Raw genomic sequence first — 25,205 nt, 5'->3', positions numbered from 1 at the left:
TCTAAATGTGGGTTTGCAGCATGGCCGCGCTACTGCCACCGCTGGTTTTCTTCAGCGGCAGTAGCGCGGCAATCTGCAGGCCCCGGCAGCTAAGACAGTCCCCGGCATCTGCTGTAATAGACCGGCGGATGCCGGGGAGTGTCTTAGCTGCCGGGGCCTGCAGATTGCCGCGCTACTGCCACCGCTGGTTTTCTTCAGCGGCAGGAGTGTGACAATGGGGACTGTCTTAGCTGCCGGGGCCTGCAGATTGCCGCGCTACTGCCGCTGAAGAAAACCAGCAGTGGCAGTAGCGTGGCCATGCTGCAAACCCACTCCTCCTCCGCAGGTACCCCCCCCCCCCCCCGGCCCCATACCTTTAGTGATGCAGGCCGGCTCCTGCACGGCGAGGCCGCAGGAGCCGACCTGTTCCGATGACAGCTGGGAGCCTAATGAAGGCTCCGAGGCTTGTCATAGATATATATTACTATCGCGGCTGGTCTATGACCCTCCGCGATAGTAATGTATAGATTCTCCCATATACGGCAATACACTTGTATTGCAGTCTATGGGACTTGCAATCAAATGATTGCAGGTTCAAGCCCCCTAGGCGGGGGGATATTAAAATAGTAAAAAAAATTAAAAAAAAACACTTAAAAAAAATATAATAAAAAATAAAATAAATAAAAGTTCACCTCCTTTCCCTAGAATACATATAAAAGTATAAGGGAGCGTTCACACTACCGTCGGTGTCCGACATGCAGTGTCCGCTCCTAGTGTCCGCTCAAAATCTGTCACGGACACTAGGAGCGGACACTAGCTGTGTCCGTGACACCTGTCATTCACTTGAATGGGCATCGGGTGCGTTCTTTTGCACTCCGTGCCCGTCCTTTCCTGTCCGCAAGAGAAGATGTCCGACTTCTCAAGCGGACAGAAAAACCCTGCATGCAAAATACGGTATGTATATTCATTGTGTGTAATGCGACTTATACTTTTTGTTCATTTCTTTTGTATGTGCGGCTGTTGTGACATTGCAATTTACCTTGAGGGATTAATAGTTATTTATCTACCTATCTGAAGTTTTGGGTATGTATCATGTATACTCCAGGCACATGTGTGCTCTCTCAGAAGTCCATAATTATAGTCAATTACTCCCAGTTCCAGGACCCTGTGGCAGTAAGAAAATAATCTTTCTCCTGTTCATACCTGGTGATAGTAAAGAAGACCCAGGGTGTGGCAGAAAGGGAGGGCCTGAGACACAACAATAAAAAGTCACCTTTCATCAATTGCCAGCAAGGTTATTCAGGATTTCCTGGGTGCATAAAAGGCCCCTGAAGACAGCAAATATGTCCAAGACTAAAAAAGAAAAAGGTGTAGAAAAAAAAACTTAAAAAGAAAAAAAAAAAAAAGGGGGGGGGGGGGGTTCAATGCAATTTATGTGACTATAAACTAGGACTGCAAGGACTATGTCTGCAAGATGTTGTCATACATGATACAAAGATGTAAATGTAAGCGGATGGGTCCACAGATTCTTCTATGTGGAGCTTTAGGTATACCACCATGGTCCACTGGGACCCAAATCCTTGTCAGTACTAGAGGCTAATACTCCATGGTCACCCTTGGAGTCTCACGTGCAGAGATATGGCTGCAATCTTCAGATGTAAGTGATCTTGGATAGCATGAGGAACGGTCACGCCGTATATTATATACAGAGCATGTGGGTGGAAGAGATCACAGAGCGTAGAATAAGTGCTCTGTACCAGTACATGGAGATAAACACTTTCTGCTTCATTACCTCCCCCACCATGAATGGGGCAGACACAGAGACCTAAGATAAAGGATCATTATATGGCATTATTTGTGTATATTTAAATAAGGATCCCAAATCTCTCTGAAGAGCAGGACCTGGTGACCATCTAGTGGGTGTCACAGCAGATGTGCAGGGGACTGGGGAGGTAAGACTCTGGCCATGCCTTTCTAGAAACTTGTACTTATTCCAATCTTCAAGCTGAGAACAAATGCACGTGCATGAAGAGTCAAGAGAAATAGTTGTTGGTCAAGTGGCCAGCTTATACCAGACAGTAGTTGTCCCTACACGTTGATTCACCCAGTGATCCCTACTAGCACACATTTAGGAACAGGGCTCAAATATATAATAATGTACACACATAACTACCGTATATACTCGAGTATGAGCCGACCCGAATATAAGCCGAGGCCCCTAATTTATCATTAAAAACTGAGAAAACTTATTTACTCGAGTATAAGCCTTGGCGGGGGGGGGGGGGGGGGGGGGATGCAGGAGCTACTGGAAAATTTTTGAGTGCAGTAGTTGCTGGGGAAGGGGAGGGGGTGTTTTGGTTGTCTGTTTGCCCCTTCCCTGAGCTTAAAGACTGAGTTTTTTTTTCCCCACTTGGAATTCAGCCTGGCTGAGTATAGGGGATCTGCAGTGCTCCTATTAACCCTTTCCCGACGGAACAGGAGCACTGCAGATACCCTATAGTCAGTGTACTTGAATATATATATATATATATATATATATATATATATATATATATATAAATATATATATATATATGCACCAATACACTGGCCCAAAGCTAGGTGTATAGGGAGAGGGGCTATAGATCTGTGTAATACCTACAGTAGGAGCTTTCCCAGCATATATACTGAATGTGCAGGTAGTAAGAAGGACATGTGAACAAAGCCTTACAAAGTTGTGGCCTTCGCAGGAATGCATATTAATCTAGTACCTGGAATGCAATTTACACTGGTAATACAGGGTAGGACACATGAAGGTCACCATATTCCACCGACCATATAATAAAGTAAGATCATGATGACCGGGCAGGCACCAGCAGAAACATTCATTGCAATGTATTCTGTAACTCATTCAGCCTGATCCAATGTCACATCTCCCCACCCCGCAGGACAGAATATGTAGGAATATTTAGCCATACACAGTTTGTCATCGGATCAATCTACAGGATTTAGCTGATGACCGAAAACATATCCAGGTTTCTGTGTGTTTATGGGGAAACAAAGTTGACCTTTTTTGTGTTTCCCTAATACCAGGTACAGACAGGCCAACAATAGACACGAGATATACAAATTCCATCTGGTACATCGATAGCCCGGAAATTCTCATGTGCACCTGCGAATTTCACCGAACAGGACTGTGACTGGATTATTATTATTATTATTTATTTATATAGCACCATTAATTCCATGGTGCTTTACATTTGGGACTGGATGAGGCCAAGCATGCATGTGTGTGTGGGGGATGATTGGGACTTATACAGGTTGGCCAAACAAGCAATTTGTGACATGTATTGCATGTTTCTGACCAGCCTGAGACCTGGTTCACATCTGCGTTCTGGTTTTTTGGGGAGTTGCTTGGGGAATAAAGGGAAACCTGTCCGCATAAAAAAAGGTTACCTAATGAAACCTGCAAACACCATAGACTATAATGTGTGGTTTCCGCACCAAAATTGTTGAGAGAAAAGTGCTGCTTGTAGGACTTCTCTCCACATATTACATGCAGATAGGGGATTGGAATGGCCTGGATGCAGATGTGAACCAGGCCTTACTCCTGTAGAGCTTTATAAATGTTATCTACAGCTCTTTTGTACCTTAACCTGCCTTGTATGTTAGGTTCTTCACAATGAAGATGACACCAGGTGCCAGGGTTTAGTTTATACAAAGTCATTGTCTTGTTATTTACATGCCAAACAATGGCCTTGCATAGGTAAGCAAGTCCGCAATTACAAGGCCCGGCTATTGTCCTGCAGAACACAAGGCTGCGTATGGCCGCCATACTGCAATAAGACAGACAGATATATTTTGGTTCCTCTATTCTGTATATTCACTACATTACTAATATACCCCAATAATCTACACAAATTAATCATACAATAGATAAAAAGCAGGAGCATGCTGAACCCGACCGTGACTGTAATGGCAGGAACCCCCTTTAATGTATCAAGTGTCTAAATACTCTGTAGAAACAGATATCTACATTGTTCTGCATGTTCTTGTCACTGGTCCAAGTCATGGCAGTAGGTTCCTGCACTCAGACCCTCCCAAGCCCCAGGCAACCATAATGGGATTCTGGCTACAGTGGCTAAAGCAATAGAGACTGGGGATCCTAACAATATATAGGATAATACAGCACAACACGGCGGTCGAGGCAGTCATCATTTTCCCACTGTTCTCGCAGATGAAGGAGTGTAAAATCTCTGTATCAAAGGATAATTCTATCCTACACATGAATAGCATCAGGAACAAAGTCACAAAGAGTCCAAACAGAGCTGACGTCAGAAAGCTGAATGGCAGAAACATATCAAAGGCCTTCAAAAGGTAAGAAAGGAGACACAGATGTGAGGATGCCTCCTTACAAGAAGCGGGGCCATGACAAATCCAATCTATACAGGCAGCACAACAGAGAAACCAACACCAATGTCACCCCAAATAGTCCTATAGTAAAAAACTACATCAGAAAGATCATTTACTGTCTACACAGGGGCAAAGCTGATAATAGGCACGGACATATAGATCATGTGTGATGTGCCCTCATCTACCAGGCAGATCGGTCACACTGGCCATACATGATATGAGATGATAGTCTGAGAACATAGTGCCCATATGTATTAGACGGGCCCGCCATCTAATGTTTAGGGGGGTTGTGGCAAAGGTCTAAAGATTGGTCTTGTTGGATTTCAACATGCCCAGTTGCTTGTTCTAAGGGAAAATAAGTTGCTACCAGATGCTATATTCCCTTTGTAGACTTGTACGTATATAGAAGGTGGGGAGGGGGGAGAGTAGCCATCAATATTAGATCACAGAAATCCACAGCAGTTATATGTACTGTATATATAAGAGGTTAATGCTCCATAGAGTGGATAGCAATTCCAGAATATTACTTGTCAGCATTGGCATTAGTTATACAAATTAGTACCCCATTGAATACTTGGCGGCAGTGTAGATATCGCTCAGTGTGGTCATTATACTGTATATATATATATATTTTTTTTTTATTTTTTTTTTTAATTACATCTAATATGATTTTTGCATACTTTGAATAATAAATTGATGTTGTTATTTCACAACCACCTGTGTTACCAATCACAGCGCATTAGATTGAGGTTATTGGTGATAAGACAATGGTGATATGGTAATATAATTTTAGTTATTTGGCATTTTTTGCATTATATTGTTTTATGGATATCGGAGCGGTCATAGTATTGAAGTTAACAAGAATTATACAAACATCTTAATTCATGTTCATTTTTCAGATATGATGGTGTGCTATCCATTGAGAAATAACAGAAATGTTCAGTATTTTGGAAACGCCCTCTATACAATGCAGTAATAACCTACTAACTTCTAGAACATTAATAGTAATATTTTGCAATTCCTACTTCTATGGAACATGAACCTTTGTAATGATGCCATTGCTGACAAGTTGTGCTGTATGTTAGTTACCTATAGACTTAGGATATGTAAGGTGGGTTATGTTGCTCTGGGAATTCCTCTCTGACACATTTACCTGACTGTGCACGTTAATGGGGAACATAGCTGTCAGATATATGTATGACCTCTACACCTGTGGAAGAGACTGACATAGCAGAGAAAGGTCATTTGCTCTGGTGCAGACACAGCAACAGAGAAGCAACAGCTTAGGCCGGGTTCACATCTGTCAGGCTTTGCTTTTTTTTTCTGTCATGTCATAAGAAAAGACCTGAGACCGATCTGTGACATGATGGACAGTGAAGGCGCCGACAGACCCATTGACTATAGTGGGGATTGTTGGTTTCTGTCACATACTGCAATATGAGCCTTTCTAACATGATCTGTGATGGAGACCCCAACTCAGATGTAAATACAGCTTCCCCTTTACATACTGTACCACATAATATTGGGTCCTAGGTCATAGGGGTGACACCTTAGCAACAGCCATTGCCACAGAACAGTTGCATTGTATAATACAGTCATCTTGCAAATGCCCGCCAAGACATCTCAGAACAAAAAGTTCAGGGGGTCGGTCAGAGCTGACAATAGTAATCTAGAAGATGTCTTTATTTAAAGCGCCGCCATTTTAAAAGACCACCTATTCCCAAAATGGGTAAAGTTACTTTCACCACAAACAGATAAGGTCACCCAGGTCCATATAGAAAAGACTACGAACAGACACAGCAGACAGCCACAAGATTTTTTTTTTTTTTCGAGTAACGTGGAAAATTCCCTATAAACTACAGCACAGATTTCCATAGTAAATAATAGGATGTAACATACACATGCCAAAATCTGCATTAAAGAAAATCATGGTGTGATCACACCCCAAGGCCTGATTTACTTATAATTGAAAAACAACTACCACATGGTCATTGTCAAAGCCCATTAGGGGTACGTTCACACTACTTTTATTCAATGTCTTTGCTCTCATCCATCTTAAGATGGACAATAACAGCGATGGAGTGACTGACGCAGGCGGAGCCCCCTTTGTCCCTGGCCAATCACTAGAATGTAAAAGACAAGACAGAACCTTCCAGTTAGGATTACTTTGCCATTACAATTCTTCCATCAGGTTTCCTACAGATGAGGAGCAGTCTGACGGCCTCAGTTCTATCACCATTATAGTCCATTGCTCTCATCCTATGATAGAGGAGTACAGGACAGTAATAGTAGTGTGAACACCCCCCTAGACTGGAATTCCAGACGCCATTCTTAATGAAGTCCCCGACTGGCGCTAACCGAATTATCAAGAAGCTCTGGCCTCTTAGTGTTTCATGTACCAGAATGGAAGTCCATGGCCTAGATTTCCTATATAACAGTTGCCAGCTTTCTGGGGTGAGGCACATTATAGCATCCGTGCTCCCGCTCGCTCTGGTCTCTACTCATTTTTGCAAAACGGGGCTAATAGGGTGCAAAAAGTGGAAACGGGTACGTCATTGCAAAAAAAAGGGACTGTGTGCCAAAGATGCACCAAAACTATTCCCAACTACACGTCTTCTTATTGGGAATATTAAAGCCCCCCACCCATATTTAGACTATTGTTCCACAGCAACTTGGGCCCGAACTCGTAGACTTTTTACAAGTTGCAGTTGCCCGCTGGGGCGACACAGTGATCATTGGGCACATGACAGGAGTGGTGGCCAATGTTGCCTTGTGGGGCTGCTGCTATAGCTCACCAGACAAATGGCCAGTGGTGCTATGTATGGCCAGTCAGCCTCAAGCCCCCCCTGGGACATGCTGGGAGTTGTAGTGGCCCACCAGCAGGCGGCGCTGTCCCGGAAGCATGCGCACACGTCACTGTTGTAGCCTCCCAGCCTATCTGCAGGGTCTCCTCACCTTGGAGCTGCTTGAATCTCCCCTCCAGCACGTTGGCATACTGCACGGAGTTGACGAAGGCTGCGGGTGACAGCAGAGGAGAGGAGGGCCGCGGCACCTCCACGTACCCGGAGTCCACCTGGTACATTGTCCCGGGAGCTCAGCAGCACAACAAACTTTCCGCCAAGTTACAGCAGAGAAGCCTCCATGAGAGGCAGACGCGGGAAGTCCAGGTGTTACGATGCGACCATCCGCCCGCCACTCTGCATTGCCTGATGGGGCCGCAGACTCCTAGCACGACTCGCAGTCACGATATAATCCAGGTGGTCGCGCTGCTGCTGCAGAGAGACACAAGTCCCGGGACTGCCGCTCTCCGTCTGCACCTTTCCCTGTGCACAAGCCTAAAAAGCTCAGATTTCAGGAATTCCTGGGATTCCTGCCACTCGGGGAGATGGACTTTCCCGCTGCAGCTCTTCCTGTACCTTGATCTTATTACAAGTCTCAGGCAGGTCTAGAGAAGCTTGTCCCGGGGTGGAGATTACACTACAAGGGGCAGGTTGGGTGGAACCACTCGGAAAGGTGTGACGGGGGAGGGGACAAGGAAGGTGGTACAGTCCTCATAGTCTGCCTGCCATGTAGTGTGCTAGGTGTGTCACAGCTGGCAGTATACAGCATGGAGACACATGTGCATAGGGTGACATTGTCAGACATGCCAAGCAATATGAATACGTGTATATAACCTATATGTTCTGCATATATAGATCCCAGTGTATCACCTATATGTATCTGTAGCTCCTTGTGTATAGCCTCTCTCATATATATATATAGCCAATATATATAATTTTTTTTTTCTATATTTCTGTCTCAGAGCTCGTTCACATCTGCGCCCGGTCTCCATTCTGCAGGTTTCCATTTCCTGCACAAAACTGGGCAGGAGACGGAAACCTGCAGGACTCTTTCAAACCCCTTCAGCTCTTGCCTGGGAGCCCCCTGGACCCAGTACAGGTGGTGGGTGACAGAAGGATACTGTCCATGGTGAGCTCCATGCGGGAGAACAAATCCCACCCCATGTATGAGACCTTGATGGCACTTGGTAACACTGTAAGTGACCGACTGCTTTACCCCAAGTGTGAGAAGGAGCGTTATCGCAAGTCTTTCCTCCCAACCGCGACCAGGCTGTATAATCTACATCAGACCAAGCAAAGATCACTCTGTACAGAAAACTTATGATTATGACGTCTTCCTTCTTTCTTCTGTTCCTTAGCTGCTATGGACTCCTAGTATATCTTCTCTTCTCAGCATATGTGTGTCTACTTCTGTAATATATTACTGTGTATTATCCTGTATCTGTATTACTATGCTGCTGTAACATACTGAAATTTCCCCACTGCGGGACTATTAAAGGATTGTCTTATCAACATGGAGAAAACAGAGTTCATCATCTACACCCCATCCCGTATGGCCCCTCCACCTGACTCATCTATCAAAGTTAACGAAACCACAATTACCCCTGTCCGACGGGCCTAATGCCTTGGGGTAACCCTGGACTCCGACCTATCCTTCAAGTCACACGTTCAAACCCTCAACACCTCCTGCCACCTCCAACTCAAGAACATCCATCGAATTTGCTCCTTCTTCACCCCTGAAACCACTAAGATGCTCGTCCAGGCCCTCATAATCTCCCACTTAGACTACTGCAACACCCTTCTGCATGGACTCCCAGCAAACACCCTCGCTCCCCTCCAGTCCACCTTAAACTGTGCTGCTCGCTTAATCCACCTCTCCCCCCGATCTTCATCGGCTGCTCCCCTCTGCCAGTCCCTCCACTGGTTACCCATAGCCCAGCGAATTGAATTCAAGCTACTAACATTAACATACAAAGCCATCCACAACCTGTCCCCTCCATATATCTCTGAACTAATCTCCCGCTATCTGCCCACACGTAACCTCAGATCCTCCAATGACCTCTTACTCCGCTCTGCTCTCATCCGCTCCTCACACAACCATCTCCAAGATTTCTCCCGTGCATCCCCCATATTCTGGAACTACTTACCAAGACACATAAGACTGACCCCCACAATCACAGGATTCAAGAAGACCCTGAAGACTCACCTATTCAGGAAGGCCTACAACCTCCAATAACGCTATCACCACACTGTCATCTGTACAGTCTCCCCCTCTCCTTCTGTCTCTACCCCCCCTTCCCTCATAGATTGTAAGCCCTCGCGGGCAGGGCCCTCTACCCCACTGTGCCAGTCGGTCATTGTTAGTATTATATCTACCTGTATATTTTGTGTATTGTATGTAACCCCCAAATGTAAAGCACCATGGAATTAATGGTGCTATATAAATAAATAATAATAATAATTACTCCCTATGCATACCCTATATCTAGAGGCAGAACTTGAAGCCCCTGGGCTTTAATGCAAAAATTTGTAATGGGGCCCCTACCTACCCTGAGCTATTTAGAATAGTGGCAAGTTTTATGTAACAGAGGAAACTTTGGGGTCCCCTCTGGGTCCAGGGCCCAGTAGAAACTAGTACCTCTGCACCTCCTACAGCTACATCCCTACATATCTACAGCACTGTTTATGTTTATAAACTAATGATTATGACTATGAAGTCTTCCTTCTTTCTCTTCCGTTCCTTAGCTGCTATGGACTCCTAGTATATCTTCTCTTCTCAGCATATGTGTGCCTACTTCTGTAATATATTACTGTGTATTATCCTGTACCTGTATTACTATGCTACTGTAACATGCTGAAATTTCCCCACTGTGGGACTATTAAAGGATTATCTTATCATATCTTATAGCTTATATGTATCTATAGCCCTCATGTATAACCTATAAGCATCTGTAGCTCTCTTTGTAAATTCATATATGTATAACCTATATGTTCATGACCCTGCTTTCCATGTACGGAAGATTCAGATTTCCAGACATAATATATTGCAGTACAATAGTGTATATATGAATAATAAGGGGTATGTCAGTCTCCTCTGTGCATCTTCCTGGCATCCTTGTGCCTAGACGAAAATTTATGGCAGCTCATAGTCATTTACGCTACTTTGTTGGCATAAATTATGAATGTGGTGCCAGTCATGGTCTCGCCCACACTCACTTTTTAAAAATGCCACTTGTGACTGTTTTAGTTATTTTTTTTAATCACCGTTTTGTGACTTTTTTTCTACCAAAAAATGGCATAACAACTATAATGAATTCCCTCAAATGTGGTAATAATGACTGTAGGTGGTACAATTTAAGAAAGGTTGTCCTGAGCCCATGATGATGGCGCATATGTTTGTTTTACCTATAATGTGACTGTCCTCTAGACACTGATCACTGTCTCATTTGGTTTTTATGTTGTGACGTACTGCATAGGGTCTACATGGTGAATGGCCTGATTTGATGACCATACTTTTGGGCAACTTGAAAACAGAAGATCTGGCTGATAACCATTGCCTGCTAATGATCGTAGACTTGCCTCTAGAGTTTCTATGACTTTATAGCCTAGAATGTAATGTCTAACCATTTTTTTTCTTGTTGATTTGTCTTCTAATGACATCTTTATCTCATCCTCTGAAGTTGCCGCACCACGACCCCTTTCCCAATGACTATCTCTAGCTTCATTCCTGCCTTTTGCTCCAGATGTTCCCAGCAGCATACACATACATACTTCAGTGACTGTTCTGAAAACCATGACCTGAGAATCTAAGCAGAAAAGTCCATACCCATAGTGAGGGTAAAGGAAGGAAAACAGGAAGCTTCCTTAGATCTTGCCCCACAGTTTACCCAGCAGAAAACCTATTGTGATTCAAGAATCTCTTCTCCTGTGAGAATTGTAACCTAGACTATGTCCAAGTATACTTTGACATACTCACAGCTGATTGGCTAACCCACTCTGATGTAGTACAGAAGTTGAAAGAAATCCCTTCCACACCCGGTAGAAACAAACTTCGAACATACAGCATGTCAATAAAAATAGGTTCACACTAGTGGTCAGGTCTCTGTTGTCCACATGGGGACCCGAAAGACAAAGACCCTGTCTGATTAAAGAGGACTTTTCATGTCCTCAGGCACATGGAGTTTTATATACTGCTAGAAAGCTGATTTTCGCTAAATTCAGCGCACTGTCGGCTTTCCCATTATGTGCCCCCAGGCTGTAGATATCAGTGCCGCTATAATGGCACCGATCTCTGCCCACTGTCAGAAGGGCAATCCTGACAGTCTAGCTGGGCTGTGAGACACACCCCCTTGACTGTCCATAGGCGAGTACGGGGGGGGGATGTTCTTCACAGCTTAGCGTCATCGCTAGGCGGTAAGGAACGCCCCCTCTGACAGTACAGGGCTATGGACGAGTACTGTCAGGAGGGGAATTCCTTGCAGTCCAGCTAGACTCTCAGAAACACCCTTCTGACAGTGGGCAGAGATTGGTAATAGCACCAATATCTCCAGCCCCGGGGCACATAACGGGAAAGCTGACAATGTGCTGAATGCAGTGCACTGTTGCTTTTTAGTGGTATATAAAACCGCATGTGTCTGAGGACATGAAAGATCCTCTCTAGAAAGTGGTTACCCGCAGACCCCCATAGGGTATAAATGGGGTCTGCCGGATTTATACAGAGGACTTTTGTCTCTGCTGATTTTAGACAGAGTCTGCAGCAAAATGTCCTTCAGAGACTCCAATTCAGATGTGAATCCAGCCTTATTGCTTCATGTTCGCCTGGGGATAGCAACCTTCTCTTTGCAGAGCCAACTGGGATTCTTTTTGTCTTTTTTTATTGATTTTTTTTTTTTTTAGCATTTTTGAAAGAGATAAGAGAAAACTTTGATGATACAGTAAAGAAAAATGTGATGGATAATCCATTGACACTAGCCGTAATAAATCAATGAGTTTTTTTAATCTCTGGTACACATTGTACATTGTTTTTTTATACAGAAATTGACACAAGGTGTGGATTTTCAGCACAGATTTGATCTATTTCAATGAGAGGGGTAAAATGGATAACAAAATCTATAACACACGCAAAACAAAATCCAAATGTGGATTTGGTAAGGATTTTGGTTCAAATTCGCAGCGTATAGTTTTATGTATGCATGTAGTATTAAGATACCGTTGGACTCTTCCTAAGAGAGTCTGAGAGTGCACACTTTTGCATTTTGTAATATCATAGTGGTACATAAAACATGCAGTAAACAAAGAAAAAAACACAATACATATTCCTCAGCTGCATGACCCAAACATGGAGTGAACAGACTTCTCCCATCCCCCTTGCTTTGAGCCCCCCAAACACAGATCACACCTCATCCCAGATCCAAAAGCAAACAGACCTTTTGTCCTGCAATTGTTGAGCAATTTACTGTGTCTCGAACAATCCCGCACAAACACAGGGTGAGGGGCAGTGATGTCCTTGGCTATTGGCTCTTCACCACAAAACTTCACAGATTTCACAGTTGCCAGAACTACGCTGAGTTTTGCAATGTATTAAAATGGGAGTAAAGGACATTTACAGACTCCAGATTTTTATTTCTGATTTCAGAAACTACAATTATGCAATTCTAATATGGCTCATAAAAGCCTATGGTGGAATTTATTAAGACCAGTGTTTAACTAATCTTAAGAGTCTTCTTGATTTTTTTTTCTTTTACGGCCTATTGTTAGGATTTGCCCCCAGTATCTGATCAGTGGGGGGCAACACCCACACTCCGCACTAGCACTGATAAGCTGCTCAGGACTTCTACTGGCTCTGGTACTATACAGTGTACAGAGCTTATCTCCCAAACGTCCGGATTTCTGGTCTTGTCCCGGTCAACTGGAAGTATGTTCCAATTTCTACTCAGGACGTAGATGAGTTGCATATAGTGGTGCAGCGGGGAATCATCCACGTCTTCTCCATTCTGCCCCTGTCTCTACGCCTACAGCTTCCTGAAAACTCCGGACCAGAGACAGAGGACAGAACAGCAGGGAACAAGGAGAGGTGAGTATTAGGTTTTTTTATGTTTGTTTGATACAAGGAGAGTGGCATAATATTGTGAGGATATTGTGATGACAACTGCAGGGCGCAGTTGGGGGGGGGGGTATTAAACTGCGGGGAAGCTGGAGAGGTACAATAAAATGTGTTGGCTGGAGGGGGACATTAAACTGGGGGCAACTGGAGCAGAGGGGGAAATTAAACTGGGGACAGGTAGAAGGGGACATAAATCTGTCGGGGCAGTTGGAAGGAGACATTAAACTGCGTGATCTTGGAGAGGGAGAGGACTTTATACTGTGAGGGCAATTGGAGGGGGACATTATGCTGTGAGGGCATACCATGTTAGGGTGAAGTGGAAGCACAAAGAGAAATGTATGGGAATGGGCAAAGTGGAAGTGGGTGGGTTTGTGGGAATATTCTGTTCCTCTTTCTGTCCTTTGAAAGCTGCGAGGGATTGTACACAGCCAGAAGCACATGGCATGGTGCATTGTATAGTGGTCATGTGACTTACTGCAGTTCTGCTCCTATTGAAGTGAATGAGGGCTGAGCTGTAATTTTTTTGAAATTTATTTTGCTTACTTGTATAAGCCCCAACATATTCCACAGACCTTTTCAGTCCTTGTCATAGGGTTGCTTGTCTGCATTCCTAATATATTATCAGTATGTCTTTGAAGTGTGGGAGGGAACCAGAGTATCCAGAGGAAACCCACATAAACATGTGGAGAACATATAAACGCCATGCCGATGTTGTCCTTGGATAACCACTGAGCCACCATGTTGTTCTTACAACTTGAACAATATACAGTGTGCACGTATACAGTACCAGCAGCAACATCGCTTAAGTCCACCTTCTAGTCTTGGTTTACTTGGCTGCAACAATGATGTGGACATATACCCAAGCGACTGCTGCATCCAGTTACCAGTCTAACATGTTGTAAACCGTTTTCTACAGTCTCACATGAGTATTCAAGCATGTCATGGCTGCAGCTAAGTAAACATAATAGAGGTGAATAAATGGGGAAGTAATATTTCTTTAGTGTTTTAACACATTTCCCCTGTTGAGCAATTTTTTCCCCAACTCTGTACACCACTTTAAAGAGAACATTTCATCATCTTCGCCAAGTCTAGTTCTTTTCATCCTTCAATAGGAACTGCTCCACTGAATTTTTTCTCTCTAGCCCCCACTCTTCCTGAGCAATCAGTTCTGTTTGGTGCCTCATCTGCTAGAGACTAAGGCACCAAAAATAACAGCACTGATTGCTCATAAATAGAGACGGCTGTTTCGAATAGCACGCACCCATAGGAATGAATGGACGCAGCTGGCATGCATGGGAGTTAAGCGGCCGGCCGCCGGCAAAGTCAGCGTGCCGGCTGCTTCCATTCATTCCTATGGGTGTGTGCTATTCGAAACAGCCGTTTCGAATAGTACTCGCTCATCTCTACTCATAAACAGTAAGAGAGAAAAAAAATGCTGGAATAAGTTACTTCAGAAAATGTCTCAGAATACCCTTTTTCATGTAGAAATTCCACTCAGTATTTCTTATCCAGGTCCTCTTATATCTACGTACATGAAATATGTCCAAGACCTGATTTTCGCTCACTAGATCTGTCCTTGGGTCCTCTAGTAATTTTAATAAGTATACAAACAGCAATAACTTGACACATCCGGCTTTGCCTTGAATATCCCTGGATATGTGGAGTATGGGTCATGGTAATGTCTTTGTAATACTTCACATACCAGTCATACATAGCAGTATTTTCAGGCTTTTACTTCATATTTTGTATGCTTTAGGAGACAATGATGTCTGAAGGTGAACATTGTTACTCAGTAACCCCATAGGTAAACATAGCTTCAAGCGATTTTTTTTTTTTGTCGATTCGTAACAGTAGAAAACACATTTCTCACTTATTACTGATTATCACCATGAAGGAAAGAAAGTAGAACGCATGGATTGCACATTCATTGACAAAAAAAAAAAAAAAAACGCGTCCAGATAGAAATGTTGGATTGCTGCAAAATCGGTATGATCTGATATCTCAGGCAGATACGTAAATGATTACAGGTATGGTCTGATTAGACACTGGGTATTGCCAAAAAGGGCTTATAAGTGCTTTCCCCAATGACTTATAAAAAGGCTCTCTAAGGGCCCCTTCACATGGGGTATACGCTCGCTGATTCTGAATGTGTAACACGTTCCGAATCAGCGGCGTTAGAACAGATCCCATTGCTTTCTATGGGAGCCGACATACGTGCACCCCCCATAGAAATGAATGGGACTGCTTTATTGCCTATTGCTTTCAATGTGAAACGCGACATGACCCTTCTTGCCGCAAGATTCCGCTGGGCGACACTCGCTCCCAACTAGGCCTGTGCATTTGGGCCTAATTCGGAACGGAATGCCGGTGCACCGTGGCTAGCTGTGCGTAATGTTCAAATTCCGCCATGAGAACTTACCCTTACATATGTTATCGTTACATTCACAACTATAAAGATTCATTCAATTCCAACAACTCCTTGGTGCCTTATTATTTATTTATTTGTTTGTTTGTCAAACATACTTCTAGGTGACACTAGGTTCACACCTGCGTTCTACTCCCCATTCTGTGGTTTCCATCTTCTGCATTCAAATGAATGGGTGAGAAAGAGTCCTGCAGGTTTCCGTCTCCTGCCTCTGTTTTGTGCAGGAAACGGAAACCTGCAGAACGGAGACCGGGCGCAGATGTGAACGAGCCCTGAATATGCAGCTTTTTTAACATTTATCAAAAATTCTTTGAAGAGGATGTTATTTATTATCCTTTCTGTAGAAATCCTTACTGTGTACATGAAACGTCATCGGGCCCTTATGCATTCTTATGCTAAAATTCCATTGAAACAATAGCTCTAGGTAGATAGTCAGATAGTCATTCAAACATTGTCCTCTCTGATAAACTGGTCTCTGATTCACATGATGGGAATGCATCACCTATTTTTTTTAACTGTCTGTAGGTTCATACCTGCGCTCAGATTTCCGTTCTTAGGGTTCGCTTGGGGACCTGAAAAATGGAAACCCAATCCGCTTAAAAAAGGTTACCTGCAGACCCCATAGACTATAATAGGGTCCACCAGGTTTCTGCCCAAAAAAGTTGAATGGGGGCAGAATCTTCGAAAGGAAAATAAGCGCTGGTGTGAACCCAGTATGATAGATATTTTGTTTTTCTAATGTTTTTACGTTCTTTCTTGCGTAATGCAGCAGGTTTTATGCCACTGAATCACCATGTCACTACCTCCAGGCATAATCTTAGACTAACTCCAGACTGACCCAACAGGGTTGAGAAAAAGCGATGGCACTGAAGACCGGCACAGGCATGGCTCAAAAATCAAGTTCAGAATAGATGAAGTTTGTTCAGGCAAAGGTCAGGTAGAACAAGTTCAGAGTTGGCTAAACTGCTAACGCTCAGGACATGGATGATGAAACTACTTAGTAGAGAGAATACCTTCACAAGCTGCAAGCATGCTACAAACATTGCTAAGGAATCTTCCTGTGAGAAAATGTATGCTATATAACTGAAAATAGAATAGAACCTTGAAGAGTCATACAGCGAGCATGTGCCCTCTATGGACGCTACAGAAGGTAAAGGGAACAGCAATGGCTGCTGAGAAGAGAGACATGAAGGGCAGAGCACCAGCACCAGTGGTTAGGATTGGGTGACGGGAGATGTCAGAATCAGCTGGTTGCTACAATATACTTTACAGTTGTTAGATAGAATATGGGAACCTATAATCTGCAATCAATGATTCATGATCTTCTGTAGGCATGTTTTATGACTCATGCACAGGTCATTATACAAGGAAGGGAGGAGGTGAGCTGTGTCCTTCACCTTTTATAGAGATGAAAACTTTTCATTTTAATCCTGGCTGTGATAATGCTGACATGACTCCTGAAAAGTGATCTCTACAGAACAGTATATATTAGGCTTGGTGTCCAGAGTAAAAATTGCGAGATTTTAGAATTATTATATAAAGGTGTATTTCAATCTCTTTCCTTTATAGTATACAGACAGGACATGTGTGAGCTGGACCTATTTGAGGAATATGGTGCTAAGACTGGAGAGATGACATTGGGATGACAACTGAGACCCCCAACAATTCCAAGAAGGGGGTGTCCTTTTTCCTGCTCTACATTCAGCCTGACAGGGCTCAATGTAGCTGTGACTACAAAACTGTTGTAGGTTTGATACCATTATTAGGTAACTAAAAAGATTACATTTGAAATCTTTCAAAGCAAAGAGGCTCTTCAGGCTGTACAAATAAATGACTGAAAACATAGCATTAGCAAGATGCTACACAAAGACAATTAGTTCATGAGGTGATATGTTAGTGAGATAAGGTAGGGTAATAAAACTGAGGTTATAGGGTTAAGGAGTTGTGGGTGGTATTTTGGAGTCATCTGGAATTAGTATGATGAGGGGGGTGAATTGTGTTCATGTGATACTATTCTATTTTCCTTATACTTAGTAAAACTGGACACACCTACATTCACCCTGGCTGCAGTCAGGTTGAATGTGCAGTGGGGGTAAAGGATCCCTAGTTCTCAGAATCGGTGAGGATTATAGTGGTAAGACCTCTATCAATTATGTATTTCTCCTCTATACTTCTTTGAGGCTAAGGCCCCACATTACAGATAAGCAGCTTTTTTTGTTGCAGATTTTGTTACGTTTTTTTTGAGCCAAAGCCAAGAATGGCTACAAAAGGAACAGGAAATATATAGGAAGTTCTTATACGACTACTTATTACCCAATCTACTGGCTTTGGCTCAAAAACCGCAGCAAAATCTGCAACAAAAAAAGCTGCATTTCCGTAACATGGGGCCTTAAAATCTTCTCCAAAATGCCTTATATCTGTCTCCCATTTATTTCAGTGGGAATATTTTTTTTTTTTAATTCTTTTTCAGCTATCAGAAAAAAAAATTTCATGCCTTCAGTCAGATTTTATACAATCAATGGAAAGTAGAAAAAAAACAATCATCATCATAAAAATCTGCTCCTAAATCAGCACTAAGGTTCCGTTCACACGGAGTAACGCGCCGCTCATTCTGACACGTAAACACATGTCAGAGTGAGCACAATAAAACAGAATCCCATTGACTTCAATGGGTTCGGTCTTACGCGCGTTAGCAATTGAACTCAATGGGAGGCTTTTTTTTACTTATTGCTTTCAATGTGATATGCGCCTATCACATTGAAAGCAATAGGTGAAAAAAGCCTCCTATTGAGTTCAATGGGTAGCGCGCGTAAGCCGGCACCCATTGAAGTCAATGGGGTCTGTTTTGAAGCGCCTCACTCTGACACGTGTTTACATGTCAGAATGAGCGACGCGTTACTCCATGGGAACGGAGCCCAAGGGTAAATTCACGTGTGAAATTTGATGAAGATTTTGACGCTGAATTTGACACTGCTTTTGAAGCAGAATTTGGAGAAGAATGCTACTATATTTTGCCTTTATTGGCCAGACACAAATTCCAAGTTACTCAGCTTATAATGCACTATCCCCATATAGTTTTTAAAGTGACTATGTAAATTCAGACAAGTAGAGAAAGGTAAAGATTTTTAATGAGGATTATATTCCTGTGATTAAGAGGTTTTAATATTCTAAGCTGCCACAGGAAATATTTCAGCTATTTGGGGTAGTAATTAGCTTTATAAGAAGATTTTAGCAGAATGTACTGTGACAGATTAAAGAATCGAGAACTAACCTCTTTCTAGTCTACTATGAAATGTTTCTTTGGGTTATTTAATGTATTACAATATGTTGCATTCTGTCATGGTATTAAATTCTTGTTTCTTGCTTTGCTTGACTGAAGCTAACCAAACTAAAGTTTTTAGCCTTGCAGCGCTGGAGTCCTGGTGTTCAAATCCTGACAAGGGCAAAAAAAAACATCTGCAAGGAGTTTGTATGTTCTCCCCGTGTTTGCATGGATTTCCATCCCACATTCCAAAGACATACTGATAGGGAAAAAAATGTACATTGTGAGCTCTATGTGGGGCTCATAATCTACATAAAAAAGCATGTTTCCATTGCATCATCACATCAGGAAATCACATCACATCTCAAAAATAATCTGGGTGTAATGGTGGAGGAGGATGAGCAAAAGGCAGATCTATTAAATACCACCTTCTCTACTGTATTTATTCAGGAAAAACCAACAACCATTAAATGTCTCTTGTTTAACATCTAAGGAAATGTACCACTGCCTTTAAAATACTAAAGTATAGAACCCAATACCAGGTCCAGATGGCATATACACCTGAGAGTTTGGAAAATATTCTGTACCATGATAGACAAACCCTCATACCTAATATTTGAGGATTTATTAATGACTGGGTCTGTTTCCCCAGAAATGGTATATGTGGTACCAATATTCAAAAAGGGGTCTAAAAGTGACCCAGGAAATTTAACCTCTGCTATAGGGACAATTATTTGAAGGGTTTCTGGGATAGTCCAGGATAGCATATCTCAATGATAGGGGCAACACGGTGGCTCAGTGATTAGCATTGCAGTCTTGCAGTGTCCTGGGTTTGAATCCCGCCAGGAACAACATCTGCAAGGAGTTTGTATGTTCTCCCTGTGTTTGCGTGGATTTCCTCCCATTCTACAAAGACATACTGATAGGAAAAAAAGAAAATGTACATTGTGATCCCTATATGGGGCTCACAATCTACATTAAAGGAAAAAAAAGCATATCTCAATGATAATACACATATAACACAGTACCAGAATGGGTTTATGAGGGATCGGTACTGTCAGACTAATTTGATTAGCTTTTTTGAGGAGGTCAGTTCCAGACTGGACTTGGAGCAGGCAGTAGTTATAGTGTATCTTGACTTTTCAAATGCATTTCATACTTTACCACATAAAATGTTGGTACACTAAATACGAATATTGGGACTAGGGGATAATGTGTGTAACTGGGTTACCAGCTAGCTCATGGATAGGGTGGTTATTAATGGTATATACTCGAACTGGGTCACTGACAATAGATAGGTAGCACAAGAGTCAGTACGGAGTCCCATGCTTTTTAATAATTCTATTAATGGTAGAGGGTTTACAGAGTAGAATTTGAATATTGCAGATGATACTATGTAATATTACAGAGGAATTTGATGAATCTGGAAGCTTGGGCAGGGAAATGGCAAATACATTAAAATTTTTATTGTGGATATAAAGTTATGCACATGGGCCATAGAAACAAGTTCTGTGGGGGTGAATCGAGGTCTGGTCATGCAAGCGCACCAGCAATTCATTCACATGGAGCATACAAGAGGACTTTCAGACTCCGTTCTTACAGCAATTTAACAATTATTTTCTATCCTGTGACTAGACCATGTCATCGTTTATTTAACATCACCATCTTAAATGGAATATTAGGGGTTACTTAACCCTAAAACTTCCCCCTGGATGCCTAGGATCATTGAACCTCCTTTCCTATCATGCCTCTGGAAAAGCTGGCCTGGTTTCTTATACATTTTAAATATATGTTTATATGATCTTTGCTGAAATTAATAAGGATCACAGTGTTTTGGTAATAACGTGTTAAACTCTATGTTGTGGAGAATGTTTGCTAAAGAACAGGGTGCAATTTGAATAGGTCTCCATGGAAACATTAGGATTTTGACAAAGAAAAGTGCTATTATTGGAATACTTAGCAAACACATTTAATTAAACTGTGAAATCAGCCAGCACACGTGCGCCCGGTCCTAGCCGATGAGTTAACTCTTCGTTTTACTTCTAAGACAAATTTCTCTGGTCTTCAACTTTTGTTTTCAAATAAAAGCAACATCAGAACATCCCAGGTATTGTCATGGTATATTCACACTACAGATTATATTCATTTAGATATATACTGCAGTAGGAACTGACATGCCACTTTATCCAGTGCTACAGAATTGCACACACAAGGAAATCCACAGAGTGTAAACTACACCATGCTTTTCCAATGAAAGCAATGGGAAACAGATAATAAGCGTTTTTCTATGCTAATTCAGACATGGAAAATGAAAGATGTGTTAACATACTGTATCTTTCAGCCTTAGTTAAGATTATATTTCTAAGGCTAGGTTCACATGTGCGTTGGAGTCTCACATGTGCATTGAAGTCTCTGTAGGAGGCACTGCCGCAGATTCTGCCTAAAATCATCGAAAAAAAAAGTATTGGCGGACCACATTGTGGACTATAGGGTCTGCAGCTGATTTTGGGTAATCACTTTTTAAATCCCCATGCGGAAGGAATGACAAAGCTGAACGCTATTGTGAAACTAGCGTAAAATGCATAGCCAATGCCTTACGGTACTCTGACGCTGCAGCAAGAAGAAATGTGAGGCGCACAATACACCTTTTGTTCAAACTGTTCACTTGCAACTACAACGTGACCTTATTCAAGTGACGTAACTTTTACAACAACAAAAACTTAAAAGTGTCATTGTGTCCAGTGATAATAGAATTATACTAGTGCAATGTGTAGTTATAAGGTGCGAAGTGAAATAATGACCCTGATGCAGGAGGAACGGTAAACACACAAAATGCACAAAATGTTTTTGTTTTACGCTAGGTTCACACCTGCGTTCAGCTGTCCGTTCTGTGGTTTCCGTCTTCTGCATGCCAGAAGACGGAAACCACAGACCGGGTCTGGCCGTGAGCGGCGGTGAGCGTTTTATGCTCTCCGCCGCAAAACCGTTTTTTTTAAATCCGGACACAGAGTACTGCATGTCCGACTCTGTGTCCAGATTATAAAACCCGGTTTCGCGGCGGAGAGCATAAAACGCTCACCGCCGCTCACGGCCGGACAGCTTTCTCACCCATTCAAATGAATGGGTGAGAAAGAGTCCTGCAGGTTTCCGTCTCCTGCTCTGCTTTATGCAGGAAACGGAAACCTGAATATTCTCTATTACTCTCCACCCTTTGTGTAATCCTATTTCATTTATATATGTAAATATGTTTTTTTTTTTATCTCTCAGGGGCTGAGACTCCCCTTCCTTATTTAAATTCTTTTTTATTTTTCAAAGGTCCAGTAGGTGGTCTTATTAGTGCATGGCAGTCTTTCCTTGTTTTAGGGTAAGTTCACATGGTTTTTTTTAGTCAGGAACCTGAGGTAGAGGCCGCCTCAGGTTCTGGACCAAACCGCGCACTCCGCTCCAGATTAGGCCCAAATGGATGGGCCTAGTCAGGAGGAGGGAGTGTCTCGCGACATCCGCCTGAAAGAATGAGCATCTCTCATCGGCTCCCGGAAAAAAAGAACTGATCGGCTCCCATTGATTTCAATGGGAGCCGTCTTCTTGGTCAGGATTTTGAGGCGGATATGGCCTCAAAATCCTAACCAAAAAACCCTGTGTGAACTTACCCTAGGTGTACAAAGATAGCGACCAACTGTGCAAGAAATTGAATAAATATATATTAATTATTATTATTAAGATATACAATTTTCCCCCCCAAATGGACAAATATGGTTGAGAATTTCCAGACACTAAATTGTCCGCCTTTCTGGGACAGAATGTGCTCCGAAGACTAGGACATCCTAATGATCTAAAGAGTCCATGTCTTGTCATGGCTCTACTGTCCCGTACAATACAATATACTATTTTTTTGCGGTTATTTTATACCTCATGAAGCCACTGATTTGTGTAGGTTTTATTTCATACTCACCTGCAAGTGCTTTAATTCTAGATCTCTCAAACAGACGTGCAGAACTATTTTCGTTGTCCCAGTCATCATCATTGGCTAGATCCCATCTGTTATTGATGTCATTATATTGCTGTTGGATTTCCAAGCTGTCGTAATCCGTCGGTGAAAGTGGGCTACTCATGATTGCAGTGATGATATCAAAGGAGGATACAAAATAAGTAGTGTTCACTCAATGCTGAGCCATCAACCTAGAGATGAAAGAGCAAATATGGTAAGCCTTGAGCCTCATTCACAGCATTTACAATAGTAAGGATAGGGCTACACGGACACTGCTGAAACGAAGCAGTAGTGCCGCCAAACGCCTCATTGTAGCATTAGCTAAGTTTATTTATATTTTCTTGCAGATAGTAATCTGAATGACTTCTTCAGGCTATAGCGAATTCCATCCACAAACAGAGTAAAAATGCATGCTGCAACTGTTGGGCTCCGTTCCCACGGAGTAACGCGCCGCACATTCAGACACGTATACATGTGTCAGAGTGTGAGCGCTCAAAACAGATCCCATTCACTTCAATGTGTGTCGGCTCACGCGCTACACATTGAAATCAATGGGTTAAAAAGCCTCCCATTGATTTCAATGTGTAGCGCCCATAAGCCGGCACACATTGAAGTGAATGGGATCTGTTTTGAGCGCTCACACTCTGACACATGAATGTGCAGCACGTTACTCCGTGGGATCGGAGCCTTGCAGTTTTGGAAATTGCAGCATGTCAATTATACCTATGGACACACTGGCGGTATCCCTATAGGTATAATTGAAGAAGAAAGTCCACAGTGGAAAACTCGGTGGATTTTCTGTGAAAAGCACTGCGGGAAAAAACGTTATTTGTTGCCACAACAGTTTTTCCCGTAGCGATTTTTTGCTGTTTCACATCCAAAAATATATTTTCCTTATATTAACTACAAAACACAACATATACGCTATCACAATGCAGACAGAGAAAAACCAGTGTAACAACAGTCATTCCCTGGCCCATATCTAAAGGCCATAATAGGATCCCCACAGAAAAACCCTAGTTAAATGGCGAATACTAATACAACAGACCAGTTCACCAACCCCTATTTGGTAATAACAAACATACTAGAAAATTAATCCTACATGTTCAGTTTGATATAATAGTGAAGTATTGAACAGTTAAATAAAGATGGATTACCAAATACCAGATAATACAGTTGATCCTATAGTAATCTTTTCAGTGATGATCAAAAGCTCCGCACAAATATCGCTGTATTTATGCCTTTATCTCGGTTACTGGAATGTAATTACCCTGCAGCACAGTGGCTCAGTGGTTAGCATTGCAGCACTGGAGTCCTGGGTTCAAATCCTGTCAAGGACAACATCTGCAAGGAGTTTGTATGTTCTCCCCGTGTTTGCGTGGGTTTCCTCCGGGTACTCCGGTTTCCTCCCACACGCCAAAGACTGACAGGGAATGTAGATTGTGAGTCGTATATGGGACAGTGACTGTCAATGTCTGTAAAGCGCTGCGGAATATGATGGCATAATAAATAAATAAAGAGGACCTTTCACTATCTCCATCATTTCCAACTCTTTGCATCCCTTGATAGATGCCACGCCACTGATTTGGACACAGTTGGAATTTTTCTGTAGACCTAAATGCTCCCAAGCAAATGGCACGGTTGGTTTTAGCACCAGATAATGTTAATTAGTCTCTCTTTTGTCATTTAGGTGATAGAGCAGACATCCAGGGACCGCCCACTTGACAGTACAAAGACTAATAAGCACATTGGATGTTGAAACTAAGCACCGATTACTCAGTAATGGTGGGAGATGGAGAAAATACTCTAAGTGAGCTGGAAACAGCAAAGCTGTACCTATTGAAAGATGTAGAGAAGTAGTGGAGATGGTGAAAGGTCCTCTTTAAATACCCTGAGCTGCAGACATAACACTAAATAATAACACGTTTCCCCTGTACATACTGTACCCTTTAAAGAAATTGAAAGTACGACCATGTCTGATGTCAGTAGTAATCTAAGGCACGTGCACAAGATGTATGCAGAGGAGCTGGAACATTTTCTCTGTGTTGAACAATTGAGGTCATTTCCTGCGCTCTGAATATGTAGGTGCAAGTCAAAGCAAAGTGGCAGTGATCTTTAGTGTGCATATGGTGCAGGAATATAGTACAGTACTGAATAACAACATAAGCATAAAAACAACTAATGTGCAGAGCAAGCAACATATACCAGGTATCTCT

At 42.5% G+C, this 25,205-nt stretch overlaps 1 protein-coding gene across 2 annotated transcripts in view; it reads right to left on the bottom strand.

Moving 5' to 3' along the window:
* SPTBN2 (spectrin beta, non-erythrocytic 2) overlaps positions 1-25,205 on the bottom strand; it is a 143,727-nt gene that overhangs the window by 52,497 nt on the left and 66,025 nt on the right. Inside the window, exon 2 of one of the 2 annotated variants that reach the window (XM_075281613.1) lies at positions 22,954-23,180. In XM_075281613.1, the coding sequence (XP_075137714.1) occupies positions 22,954-23,113 (160 nt within the window). In that variant the 5' untranslated portion in view covers positions 23,114-23,180. Of the gene's footprint in view, positions 1-7,326; positions 7,573-22,953; positions 23,181-25,205 lie in introns of those variants that run through there. The other variant, XM_075281614.1, reaches the window with a different exon arrangement.

This window comes from Leptodactylus fuscus, chromosome 7 (assembly GCF_031893055.1).
Source record: "Leptodactylus fuscus isolate aLepFus1 chromosome 7, aLepFus1.hap2, whole genome shotgun sequence".
NCBI lineage: Eukaryota > Metazoa > Chordata > Amphibia > Anura > Leptodactylidae > Leptodactylus > Leptodactylus fuscus.
The sequence above is the reverse complement of the archived record's forward strand: the minus strand, read 5'-3'. Positions and strand labels throughout refer to the sequence as shown.